A 14057-nucleotide genomic window follows, 5' to 3' on the forward strand; every position below is an offset into this window, starting at 1 on the left:
TCCGTTATTGACGTGATATATTGCATTAATTTGCAAATATTGAATCATCTTTGCAACCCAGGAATAAATCCCACTTGATTGTGGTGAATTATTTTTTAAATGTATTATTGGACTGGGTTTGTTAGTATTTTGTTGAGGATTTTTGCATCTATGTTCATCAGAGATATTAGCCTGTAGTTCTGGTTTTTTGCGGTGTCATTATCGGGTTTTGGTATTAGGGTAATGCTGACCTCATGGAATGAATTTGGAAGTTTTCCTTTCGTTTCTAAGACTATGGAATAGGTTGAACAGAATAGATATTAGCTCTTCTGTTTGGTAGAATTCATCTGTAAAGCTGTCTGGTCCTGGACTTTTGTTTTTTGGTTATTTTTTGATTACTGATTCAATTTCTTTGCTGATTATCAGTCTGTTCAAATTTTCTATTTCTTTCTGTTTCAGTTTGGTAGTTTGTATGTTACTAGGAATTTATCAATTTTTTTCCAGTTTGTCCCATTTGTTGACACATAGTTTTTCATAATATTCTCTTATGATGTTATTGTATTTCTGTGGTGTTATTTCTCCTTTCTCGTTTGTGATTTTATTTGGGTCCTTTCTCTTTTTTCTTGCTAAGTCTGGCCAGAAGTTTATCAATTTTATTGTTTTTTTTTTTTCAAAGAATCATCTCCTGGTTTCATTGATTGTCCTATTGTTTTTTTAGCTTTTATATCATCAATTGCTGCTCTATTTTTATTTTTTCATTCTGCTGGTTATATGTTATTTTTTTAATTTTTTTTTAATGTTTTATTTTTGAGACAGAGCATGAGTGGGAGAGGAGCAGAGAGAAAGGGAGACAACAGAATCCGAAGCAGGTTCCAGGCTTTGAGCTGTCAGCACAGAGCCCAACATGGGGCTTGAACCCATGAACTGTGAGGTCATGACTGGAGCCAAAGTTGGACGCTTAACCAACTGAGCCACCCAGGCGCCCCTGGTTTTATGTTTTGTTCTTTTTATAGCTCCTTTAGGTGCAAGGTTAGGTTGTTTGAGATTTTTCTTGTTTCTTGAGGTAGGCCTGTATTGCTATAGTCTTCCTTTGAAAACTTCTTTTGCTGCATCTCAGAGGTTTTGGACCATTGTGTTTTCATTTTCATTTGTTTCCATGTACTTTTTCATTTTGTCTTTTATTTCCTGGTTGACCCATTCATAGTTTGGTAGCATGTTATTTAACCTCCATGTGTGTGTTCTCAATTTTTTCTTGTGATTGATTCCTAGTGTCATAGTGTTGTGGTCAGAAAAAATTTTCAATCTTGAAATTTGTTCAGGTTTGTTTTGTGGGCTAACATGTGTGATCTATTCTGGAGAATGTTCCACGTGCACTTGAAAAGAACATGTATTCTGTTTTAGGATGGAATGTTCTGAAAATATCTGTTAAATCCATTTGTTCCGGTGTGTCATTCAAAGCCATTATTTCCTTGTTGAGTTTCTGTTTAGATCTGTCCATTGTTGTATGTGGGATGTTAAAGTCCCCTACTATTGTATTACTATTGATTAGTTCCTTTATGTTTTTTATTAACTGTGTTATGTATTTGGGCACTCCTATGTTGGGTGCATAAATATTTACAATTGTTATGTCGTCTTGTTGGATTGCCCCCTTTATTGATATATAGTGTCCTTCTTTGTCTTTTGTTAGTTTTATTTTTACTAAAATTTTTTTTTAACATTTATTTATTTTTTGAGAGACAGAGACAGAGTGTGAGCCAGGGAGGGGCAGAGAGAGAAGGAGACACAGAACCCAAAGCAGACTCCAGGCTCTGAACTGTCAGCACAGAGCCTGATGTGAGGCTCGGACCCATAAGCTGTGAGATCATGACCTGAGCCAAAGTTGGACACTTAACTGAGCCACCCAGGCACCCCTGTTACAGTCTTTGTTTTAAAACAAAATCTACTTTGTTGTATATAAGAATTGCTATCCAGCTTTCTTTTGACATCCTTTGGCATGATAGATGTTTCTCTATCCTTTCAATATGCAGGTGTCTTTAGGTTTAAAATGAGTCCCTTGTATGTAGCATATAGATGGGCCTTTTTTTTTCCTTTATCCATTCTGTCATCCTGTGTCTTTTGATTGGACTGTTTATTTACATTCAAAGTAATTACTGATTTATTGATGTATTTGTTGTCATTTCATTACTTGTTTTGTGGTTGCTTCTGAAGATTTCTCTGATCCTTTTTTGTCTTTCTCCCTTTCATGTTTTGCTGCTTTTCCTTAGTGATATATTTGGATTTCTTCATCCTTTTTCTTTGCATATTAGTATTTTTTGATACATAGTTACCATTGGGTTTGTATATAACTTCTTCTGCATATAGCAGTCTATATTAAGTTGATGGTCATTTGAACTCATTCTTTTCTCCTCCCCATGTTTTAGGTATATGTTATATCCTTTTTTCATTAGTTCCTTGACTGATTTTTTACAGAAATATTCATTTTTATGGCTTTTGTGTTTCCCACCTCTACACTGTCACTTTTTGTCTCTCCCTTTTTTTTTTGAAAGAGCCCAAAAGTGGTGGGGAGGGGCAGAAGGAGAGAGAGAATCTTAAGCAGGCTCTATCCTGAGCGTAGAGCCTGACGTGGAGCTCAGTTCCACCACCCTGGGATCATGACCTGAGCCAAAATCAAGAGTCAGATGCTCAAACGACTAAGCTACCCAGGTGCCCCTTGTCTCTCCCTTCCAAAGAGTCCCTTTTAATATTTCTTGTAGAGCTGGTTTAGTTGCCATGAAGTTCTTTAGTTTTTATTTGGGTAACTTTTTATGTTTCCTTCTATTCTGAATAATAGCCTTGCTGAATACAGTATTCTTGGCTGTAGATTTTTCCCATTTAGCACTTTGAATATACCATGCTACTCCCTCTGGCTTACAAAGTTTCTGTTGAAAAATCTCCTGGTTTAAAAAAAAAAAAAATCTCCTGGTAGCCTTATGGGTTTTCCCTTGTAAGTTAATGATTTCTTTTGTTACTTTATAATTTTCTTTCTTTATTGGGGTGTCTGGGTGGCTCAGTCGGTTAAGCAGCTGACTTCAGCTCAGGTCATGATCTCACGGTCCATGAGTTTGAGCCCCACATTGGGCTCTGTGCTGATGGCTCAGAGCCTGGAGCCTGCTTCAGATTCTGTCTCTCCCTCTTTCTCTCCTCCTCCCCTGTTCGCACTCTGTCCCTCTTTCTCCCTCTCAAAAGTAAGTACTAAATTAAAAAATGTTTTCTTTAAATGCTGTATTTTGCAAATTTAATTATAGTATGTCTTGGTGGGTCTGCTTTTGTCGATTTGTTGTGGGTACTGTATGCTTCCTGGGTATGGATATCTGTTTCCTTACTTAGTTTAGGGAAAATTTCAGCTATTATTTCTTCAAATAAATTTTCTGTCCCCTTTTCTCTCTCTTCTTCTGGGACTTCTATAATATGAATGTTGCTATATTTTGTGCAATCACTGAATTCCCTGTCTGTTCTTGTTTTGCATAATTCTTTTATCTCTTTTGTTTAGCTTCCCATTACTCTGTCTTCTATGTCATTAACTCGTTTCTCTGCTTCTTCCATCCTGCTGTTCATTACCTCAAGTGTGTTTCTTATGCCCTTTATCTTTGCTATGTTTTTCCTTATCTCTGTGTTAAGGGTTTCATTCATGTCTTCTACTCTTTTCTCAAGTCCAGTGAGTATACTTATATCTGTTTTGCTTAGATCTCTGACTGTGGTCCTGGCTTGTTCTTTCATTTGGGATAAATTTCTCTGTCTCCTCATTTTGTCTTGCCTCTCTGTGTCTATGTGTCAAGAAAGTCAGCTGTGTCTTCTGCCCTTGAAAGTTGTGACTTTATGAGGAAGTTGTAGAGCTTAACATAACCACAATATCATGACCTGAGCTGAAATCAAGAGTCAGATGCTTAACCAACTGAGCCACCCAGGTGCCCTGATCTTCTATTTTTAAGAAGTACAAAGAACTAAGCAAAATGAATAAAATTTTATGTACAGTGTATGTAAACTTGTTGGGTTCACCTGTATTGCTATAACTCTACAGTAGACAGAAAAGGGCAAAGGCATGATGTAAATTCAATGTGTAGGACCATGTATATATTATTGTAAGCTAATTAGAAATGGACTTATGTGGGGTGCCTGGGTGGCTCAATCAGTTGGGTGGCCAACTTTGGTTCAGGTCATGATCTTGTGGTTCATGAGTTTGAGATCCACATCAGGCCCTTTGCTGACAGAGCCTGGAGCCTGCTTAGGATTCTGTGTCTCCCTCTCTCTGCCCTCTCAAAAATATTTAAAAAAGAAACGGACTTATTATCAATATATTTTATATTTAAAGAAACTTAATAGTCTTGTCTTCTCACCAGGATATAGAACTTTGAAGGTAGGAACCATTTTGCCTCCCTACTCTCACCCACACATTATAAATTACTAGGTAGTAGATTGAGCTAAAATGTTTTGATGAGTAACAGTTATTATAACAGATTTGATTAAATCTAGATTTTTCCCTTGCTGGACAGGAATATTTTTATTACCTGCTACATTTTTTTTTTTTTTTTAGTGTCCTCTGAAGTAAAAGCATATCAACACTATTCACCTGAAGAAGTTAAATATGCATTCCTAACCAGTAACGGTAAATTAAGCTTATAAGTCTACTAAATGTAATGATATATAGATTAAAACACTATAAAATTGTTTATAAATATGTTAAAATTAAAACATACTACAAATTAATAAAGTTCCAGGATTTAAACTGTAGCTATGTATATGTACTATAAAATATTTGGTGGCAAATCTTTATTGTAAAGACAAAGTCACAATTTGCTAAATCCACCTATGCTACTTGCAGGGCCTTTCAAGCAATAACGTGTGTTTATTACCATCAAACAAGATGTTAGCACCTCCCCCCCTTTTTTTTATTTCAGTAATAGAATTTAATGATTCATCACTTACATATAATATCCAGTGTTCAACAAGTGTCCTCCTTTATGTCCCTTGTCCATTTAGCCTGTCCCTCCACCCAACAACCCTCAGTTTGTTCTAAAACTAGAGCTATTTCTACTTGACAGTGCCATTTTCTGTCCTGTTGTCACTCTAGTCCTTGTTTATAATTTTTTTAAAAAGGATTTTAAGTAATCTGTACACCCAATGTGGGGCCTGGACCTGAGATCAAGAGCTGCATGTTACATACACCAACTGAGCCAGGTGCCCCTGTTTCTAATGATTATTTGAACTCTAAAACATCTCCATTCAAAAGGGACAAGGCATGGGGTCATAAAAGTCTTACAGGAGATCATGAAAGTCCACTCTTTGTAACCTTTAAAATGGCATTGAGAGTTTGCCATTTAATAGTCTCTCATCTGATTACAGCATTATTTGTGAATCTGCTTGGCTATTAAAAGTAAACGGAACTTCAGAATGGTAATTGATTGTGAAGTCATAATTTTTCATGAGATTGAGACAGCACATAAAATTGGAGAAAAAATGATTTATTGAAAAATACCAATAATACTGACAGACTTCAAAAGCAATTCACACTTCCAGAATACAAAGTACTTAATACATTTTTTCCCAAAGTTAGCATTTTTGTAAATCAAATTTGATAACCTGACTAAAAATATTTTCCAGCTTTATTTTTAAAGAGCTGCACAATCTTTAAAGTGGGGACCACAAGGTGGGCAGGAGCAGAGGGGCAGAATGCACCTGGGACTGCGCAGCAGTCTACAGCAACATTTCCCACAACTTCAGTGCTGGAAACAAAATACTGCACAAGACAGCTGCCCTCCAGTGTCCGAGAATCTTGGGAAACAGCATATCAAAAGATAGCTAGCTTTTCTTATAATTATTCACTTTCATTTAAGATTGCTTTTTGAAGAAAATCTTTAAGAATGCCACTGTAATTTAATGTCATCCAATAGCTGAATTAAAAAAAAAACTATAATGAAAGAAATGAACTGTTACCATCGAAATGGTCTTTGCCAAGCTGTAATAATTCTAGGCTTTTTTAGATGCAAAAAAATTAACACATATGCAAGTTTAATTTGAAACCACGCAAATTATGTATGTAGGCTCAGATAGTAGCAGTGTTCACTTTTATTACTAATAGCTTAACTGGAACAGCCACTCTATTCATTCCACCAGCAGAAATAGCAGCACCAGGATCTAAATAAAATTCTTTATGTATAAAAAGCTTATGTCATTATCCAACTCCCATTCTTTGCATGCTCCAATTCTTGTTATCTTATTTAACATAAAAGCAACAGGATTTGGAGAGTTACTATTTGCTGTATTAAAACAGTTATACAGCATCTTGTACTGTCAAAAAGCAAAATACTGTGAATACTGTGAATGGCAGCCCTTCTTCACAGCTCTACACTTGAAGCTGCCAAGCATTCACTGCTCGTGCCAGCAGTGGTATTTCCACAGTAACATAGCAGAAACTAAAGGAATCATGGCACAATGGATTTCTGAATTCTTTTATCTACCATTGGTCCTGGGGCTTAGTACCTTCCCCTTGTAGACTATATCTGCTGATCATTCCATTATCTTTAATGGAGGAAAGGCATCAGGTCATATAGCGGGTAATGGCTCTCAGAGCGTAGAGGAGTTCTGCTTGCATCCTAGCTTCTATAAGAAGCAGATTAACATGAACCTGAATATAAAACACATTATTTAAGGTACAGTTGTAAGCATTCCCAGTTTTTCAGTGCTAGTATCCCCCCAAAATAAGTACATTTTCTGTGTGCCACTGAATAACTTAGAAGTCTTGAATTTGTCTCAAAATGAAAGCCATCTGATGCTCTTTTTGGATAGATACGGAGCTTATATTTGATTACATCTCTTCTTAGAGGTTTGTTATATTTCAGAAAATCTAGACATTGCTTTATTAGAATACCAACCTCCCCTGCCAAATCATCACTTAATAGTTTAATAACCAAGATGGTTCAACGACCAGACCATTTATATCTATAAACAATTCTCCCAAGCAGTGACAGCCACGCCAGCACTTCTGAAGTGGGGCCCTGGATGCCCTGTCTTTTATTCTTTTACTCTAGCACTATAATGAGATTCCCTTCCAAGGGACACCAGAGACAGCTGTGCTGGAATGTTCTTCTCTGGGTTGGAAAAGATTTGAGAGCCATTAGATTAGATGAAGGAGAGTAAGAATCACTGCTAAGTTACAGGGCAAACCACAATAGGTACATACCTTCTCAGAGTGCTTAAACTGCCTCCAGAAGCTATCATACATTCTTTTGGTAACCTTTTCGGGAGTGCAAACAACAGTCTTGATATAAACTTTAAAGCTACGATCCAATAACTGGTTAATTTCACCATAGTCATAGTCGTCATATCTGTTAAAAGATAAAGTGAGAATTATATATTTTCAATTTATAGTTTGATTTCTTTTGAAAGTATGGACATTAATAAATGCTGTATTCTTCTTCCCTCCCTGTGTAGGCAGCTATCTCTCAAAAACAACTGCTTTATAATGTTTAATTGGAGGTGAATGAGTGAATATAAAGAGGATAAGAAACAGAGAAGTTAGGGAAATGAATAGAAAATTTGCCAGTACCCAAGCAACAGTATATATTTATAATCAAAGAAGCAATCACACTGAGGAAATTGTGGAAACAATTTGAGTATTGTTAAAATTAAGAAGTCCACAAATTAATATTTCTGGTTACTACTGCATGATATATAGATCATAATCCACTTGTGTAAATGAAAATAATTAATAATTATTTTTCCCCATGTTTCCAGGAGTTTCTGGTATCAGATGAGGAAAAAAATGGTGGGGGATTGGCAGATGATTATTCCAGAGGGAAGGATGATTTATAGTCAGCCTCACTAAGCTGTTCTGCTTTAAGCCAAGATGGTTACAGTCACAAGTGTCTGCTCTGCTCCACTGAGTTATAGTTTCTAGAACATCCAGGGACTGAAGTCTCTTGTGTTTCAGCTCTTGCAAAGCTGGTTCTACTACTATTCTGGAAGCTAATAGTCCAGTCACTGATAAAATGAATAGCAAGAGAAAACCTGATTTTACAGCTGAAATAATCAGAAAACCCTATAGCATAGTGTTTATGTACATCTGTTAGAAGGTGGTATATAATGGCTGCATTTCCTGTATAACATAATATGGCTGAATACCTAACAGGATATGAAAGTTTTGCATTTTGATGAAGTATCATGGGAGCAGGTACTCTTCAGAAGGAGCTTGAGAATAGCCAGGAGGGCACTATAAGGGTACTTAGTTCCAAGACGATGATACAAAGAGAAAAGATATCAAAGATGTCTGGTGACAAACTTTTCCTCTATGGGCCAGAGGCAATGTCCCTAACTTTCCCTTCTGCCTAGCTAGGAGAGAGGAAATAAACCAAGCTGCATTAAATTGGTTCTTTGACTCATAAGTGGCATAAAAATAAGCTATTGGGGAAGGAATGGTTTATGACTATTATATTATACATATATGTAATATATATATACATATATATAGTGCATCTCTGTGTATATATGTTCCAAGCACTTGAATAATTTAGCTCAAAGGAAAATATTTCTTTGTAAACATAACAAACTAACCTTATTCCAAACATGCAGTGAATATAGTTCCAAATAGCCCGTCTAAGCATTGAGGTATCAACATCTTTGTGCATTGCCATTGTATTATAAGTAAGATTGTAAGCAATGTGAAATTTTTCATCAATCAACTGTCCCACATCTGGATAAAGGCGATTTACCAAAGAATAACCATGGTCTTCCCAGCAATAGTCCTAAATACAGAGAACAGAACAAATGTGAATAATTAAAATGTGGCCAAGTATAGTTCATATGGCAAAGCAGTAGACCTAGGTGAGATTACTGGCAGTTGGAATCCACTGCCTTTCTAGTATGTTCTCTGCAGCATGCAAACCTTTTGTAATTCAGTGAGCTTAAAAACCAGTGGAATTCTTCTCTCCTAAACACAGGCCACCCATTTTCAGCTCGCTCGCTCGCTCTCTCTCTCTCTCTCTCCCCCCGTCTCCTCACTCAGCATCCAGAGATGACCCATCTTGGAAGTCCTCTCTCCTTTTCCATTGCTGCAGCTATTTAAATGGTCCTCAAAGTTTGTAAATTTTTAATTCAATACAACCATCACTCATTCCTTTTCCTCCTACCTCCTAATTCTTAGCATAATTAACTGAATCTCCTAATTAGTTTTCTTACACTAAATCTCCCTGCTTCCTTTCTTTCTACCTCAAGCAAAATAAGCCCCTATGCTACTTCTACGTTGCTCTCATATTTATTTTCCTGAAACACCTCTTTGACATGTTATTACTCTGGTTAAAACCTACAAACCTGACCGATTTTGAACTAGCGTCACAGTAATCAGAAGTAGGAATCCTTTGCTTGAAGCACTCAGCAGCCCAGCCAATAGTCTTATAGTCTTATAAGCTTATAGTCTCCTCTGCTTTACAATGCCCATGCTTTTGGACCATGCAAATCTCTCAAATCCTAACTCACGCCATAACATTTCCAACCCACATGATCTCTTCAATTCTAATTATTGTATTTCATGACACAATTATACTATCAAGTAGAAATATTCTGTAACTCTTCCTTGTGCCTAATTTTTGTCCCTTTAAACATCTTCATCCCTTGAGCGAAGAAACACAATTTTCTAGTTCCCAAATTTTCATAATTTTGATAAAATAGTTATTAACACTGGACCCTCACAATAACTGTGGAAGTTGGGAATAACTCATCTGAATTAAATATTTACCTAAATTTTTATACAATAGGCTATTTAAGAAATAGTTATGCTGATGTTTCTATTAATGGACTGGATTGAGAGCAGTCTTACAAAGCTTAAAGAACAGAATTGATGAATTAATCAATCAATAATTGATTAACTGATGATTCTTAACTTTTACTGTGGAAACAGAGAATACAGCTACTGTTGCTCCCGAGATATATTTGCAACGCACTTTTAGCATAGTGCCTTCTACCAAGCAAGAACAAAGGAGCCTAGTAGTATCCTAGACGACCACTAGGTCCCTAAGTTTCCATAGACTCAATAGATACAGAATTATACAGAGGAAGTTTTAATGTATATTTCAGAGTTCATGATTTTGGAGCTAAAGAAACTGGGTCTACCAAAAATAATTCTACTCCCCACATCACTATTTATGTGAATCCTCTCAAAGTTTAATTTAAAGCCCTCAAAAATGTTCATTGCTCCAAATAACACTCAGTACATATTTCACAGGGAATTAGGATACTGTAATTGTCATGGTTTATTGTCTGTGCTATCTGTAAGAACTCATCCAAGTTATAAAGAAAACAAACCAAGCAAAAGCTTACTCTCCCTAAAAAAGTAAATAAAGCACATCTTTTACTTTTGAATTTTTCATCCTCTTTCCCTCTACTCACTTTTACATAATGCTTGGGATGCTGGGGACATTTCTCTTGTTACTCAGGCCTGGTGCATATCAGGGCCTCACTTTAATGCTGGGGCTCAATAGGAGAGGAGGAGAAAAACCAATGCTATAAATGCTAGTATTATTCATTGTTTAGATATATTATGAACTTGAGTTTTGGCACACCATCTGGGAACCTAACCCATTACTGTCATTTAGTTTTATGGGTGAACGTGTTTTGATATCTGATTTATGAACTTCAACAATAAAATAAATATATTTAAAGGAATTGCCTGATAAAGAAAAGTTACTTCTTCAACATTCTAGAATTCTCAAATCCAGGGGGCTTTTTCTTATTTTAAGTCAGACTGAACTATTTCTAACTAGTCATGTGCAATTTTACCTGTACTCGAAATGTTGGAACATGCATCCCGTGTCTAGAGAAATCCTTATAGCCGTAACTAGTATCCTCAAAGTGACGAGATACATCTCTTGCTGGTGTAACTTCTTCATCATCTGAAATAATTAAAAAAAAAAAAGCCACTTAAAGCTTTTCAAAAACAGAATGCTAGTTAAAATTCATTTTACCTATAATAAGTAAAAACAGGATAGCCCTCTGACAGTGAGTAACCAACTTAAGTCTTAAAACCATAAAGAGAAGTAGCTTACTTACCAATAAATGCAATGTAATTAGATTCTATTATAAAAATATTCATGGTTGAATTTTTTATGCTTTGCATTTTTCTCTTTCCTATATACCCTCTGTGTTCCCAGTTCTACTTAAAAGCATGTACTTAAAGTCTGAACACCCTTTTGGATAATCTTTATGGTGATAAATCATCTATGCTCTATACTTTAGCACTTGAATGATTTCTGGTTAAATATTAATGTCCTACAATATATAATATGATCTAACACCTCAAAGGGTCCTAGAAACAATACTGCAATGGTGAATCATTTTTACAGTGTTTCCTGAAATGCTCTAAAGCCTTTCTGGATTGCTTTCATGTTCGTTTGAAGTAAATAGAAACAAAAACTTTTCCTCAAGGAGAAACAAGATAACATCCAACCTTCATTTATACAAATTTGATTTTTTCTGGGGCGCCTCAGTGGCTCAGTCAGTTAAGCATCTGACTCCTGATTTTGGCTCAGGTCATGATCTCACGTTTGTGAAACTAGGCTCTGTGCTGACAGCAAGGAGCCTGCTTGGGATCTCTCTCCTGCTTTCTCAAAATAAACTTTAAGAAAAAATGTGATTTTTTGTTTGCTATTAGGAAACTTGGTATTTAACACATACACTCTTTCGCTGTTATCAAAATACATTTCCTGTAAATTACCTGATTTATATATTAAATTGTATAGCCTGTATATAAAGGCCAAACATAAAGAATTTACATTTGTCATCAGTTGTCTAACAACTGACAAATCATTTCACAAATCATTTTATTTTAAAGCTAAAAAGTAATCTCAGGGCTTATAAAATTTCCTAATTTTATTTAATTTCTTTAATGTTTATTTATTTATAGAGAGTATGTGAATGGGAGAGGGGCAGAGAGAAAGGGAGAGAGAGAATCCTCAGCAGGCTGTGCAGAGCCTGACTCGGGGCTTGATCTCACAAATTGTGAGATCATGACTTGAGCCAAACTCAAGAGTCAAAAGCTTAACCAACTGAGCCACCCAGGCACCCCCAATATCCTAATTTTAAAGAAGAGAAAAAAGAGAGCATTCATATGTTAAGTGCCTTACATTCACAAAGTTTATTAGCAGTGATTTTAGTATAAAAACCCAAATCAAATGTCCTCTTTTAGTCTAGTGCTATTTATACTACAACTTCTTTTTCTAGGTTGCCTGCTTTATTTATAGGTAGGAACACCTATGCAATAATAGCTTATCTAAAAGGAAAACATATTTGGATTTATGTTTTAAAACTATTATTTAAATTCTCTAATACAATTAAAAGATAAAAGTAAAAAAAAAAAAAAGATAAAAATTTATCTAAATTCTCACCCCCACCTGGGTGGCTCACTCTGTTAAGCATCTGACTCAAGTTTGGCTCAGGTCATGATCCCATGGTTCCTGAGATCAAGCCCCAAGTTGGGCTTTGTGCTGATAGCGTGAAGCCTGCTTGGGATTCTCTTTCTCAAAAGTAAACAAACATTAAAAAAAGTGGGGATCTTTTTTGTAAGCAATAGAAATTTTGTTGACTATGTAATGATTGCTTTTACCTGAAGAGAAGACAAACATGCTCTCTCTTTTTTCTATTTCAAAACGTGAAGCCATCTCTTCCTGACTTGCCTCTTCTTCATCTCGACATTCCTGTAACTGCCTCATCTTTTCCATGAGGGCTTCGACCTCAAAGAAGGAATCACTTACCTGAAGAGAAAATATAATTAATGTTGTATATTTCAGACAAAGGATGAAATTTAAAAATTTTCTTTTATTAAGACACAAATTCTTATGAGACAACAGAATATAGGAAAAATAGATCTTATAATTTTAATGTACGTGAATGAATAAAAAAATGAAAATATTTTGGTGTATACAGGTCTACAGATTTTAAAATAAGTTTTTTAAGAACACAATATTTTTACCTTAAAAAATTAGTAATAATGTCATTACTGTTAATGCTAAGTTTTAAGAATTAAAATTTAACACTAATCATCAACTTACAACGGCTTAAATAAGATACAAAGTTTAAGTGGTTTTGCTTCAACTATGCACATTTGGGCACACTGTCAACACGTGTCTATCATCTTCAAATTATAGTAATCAGCTCAAATTTACCAATTAAGAATGAAATGTGTCCTTACAGGGCTGGAATTCTCCACATGACCTCTGCAAATGGGGTTGGCAACTGTCACTTGCTGGGATGACTAGAGCAGTGACATCTGTATTAATAGGTCTGACAGACACAGGAGGACTGGCCAGTGGACTTGAACTAGCCAAACAATACCCTGCTGCATCCTTACTATGGAACTGGGATCAAATCTGTGGAATTTATCTTATAAAACAGTAAGAAATCTTCCAATTTCAAATCTCAGTGTTCAAACACAAAACTAATGTTTTCCTCATTATACATATCTTTTGCTAGGAATGTTCTTCCCCTACTCTTATACTCTTTTCCTGGTTTACACCCATTGGTCCTACTCATGTCAGCTTACTTGCTTTTCCTGTCCTGTCCCCCCATCCCAAACCTTGCCACCCTAATTATTCTCACACAGCATTGTGCTCATTCCTTCAGAGCACCAGATACAATTTGTAATTGTTACTGCATGATACTGGTTTAATGCCTGCCTCCCTCAAACCAAACCTTCATAAAGACAGGGGACCTGTCTAATTTACGAGTATATATTCAGAGCCCAGCATAGTACCTGGCACATAGTAGATATTTGCAAAATATTTGTTGCAGAAAGCTTGTAAGGATAATTCTACATTAAGAGACAAAAAATCTATACTACTGGTGCTTTATATTTTCGTATGATCCTAACAGTTATACTGAAGCACCCTATAGTGAGTACTTCCTCTCACAATTTCATGATAGAAAGTGTTTCTATGATGTATTAAAGGTTCTTCTGGTACATAGGTCTCCTTAATTACTCCTCAGAGAGAGTCAGTGGCCAAATAAAGGGCTGAAAAGAATGACCCAAGGTTTACAAAAAATATATATATATATAT

The 14057-nt window shown here is 35.7% G+C and overlaps 2 protein-coding genes across 6 annotated transcripts in view; one reads left to right on the top strand and one right to left on the bottom strand.

Moving 5' to 3' along the window:
• Window positions 1–13297, top strand: part of ARMC2 (armadillo repeat containing 2) — a 131109-nt gene extending 117812 nt beyond the window's left edge. Inside the window, exons 18-19 of one of the 2 annotated variants that reach the window (XM_049654111.1) lie at window positions 4550–4621; window positions 13195–13297. In XM_049654111.1, the coding sequence (XP_049510068.1) occupies window positions 4550–4621; window positions 13195–13214 (92 nt within the window). In that variant the 3' untranslated portion in view covers window positions 13215–13297. Of the gene's footprint in view, window positions 1–4549; window positions 4622–12658; window positions 12753–13194 lie in introns of those variants that run through there. The other variant, XM_049654112.1, reaches the window with a different exon arrangement.
• Window positions 5457–14057, bottom strand: part of SESN1 (sestrin 1) — a 115640-nt gene continuing 107039 nt past the window's right edge. For all 4 annotated transcript variants that reach the window (XM_049654116.1, XM_049654114.1, XM_049654115.1 and 1 more), the window contains 5 exons: window positions 12608–12755; window positions 10786–10898; window positions 8566–8756; window positions 7196–7340; window positions 5457–6640 (listed from right to left, as the gene is read on the bottom strand). In XM_049654116.1, coding sequence (XP_049510073.1) covers window positions 6554–6640; window positions 7196–7340; window positions 8566–8756; window positions 10786–10898; window positions 12608–12755 — 684 coding nt within the window. In that variant the 3' untranslated portion in view covers window positions 5457–6553. The remainder of the gene's footprint in view (window positions 6641–7195; window positions 7341–8565; window positions 8757–10785; window positions 10899–12607; window positions 12756–14057) is intronic.

This window comes from Panthera uncia, assembly GCF_023721935.1.
Source record: "Panthera uncia isolate 11264 chromosome B2 unlocalized genomic scaffold, Puncia_PCG_1.0 HiC_scaffold_24, whole genome shotgun sequence".
NCBI lineage: Eukaryota > Metazoa > Chordata > Mammalia > Carnivora > Felidae > Panthera > Panthera uncia.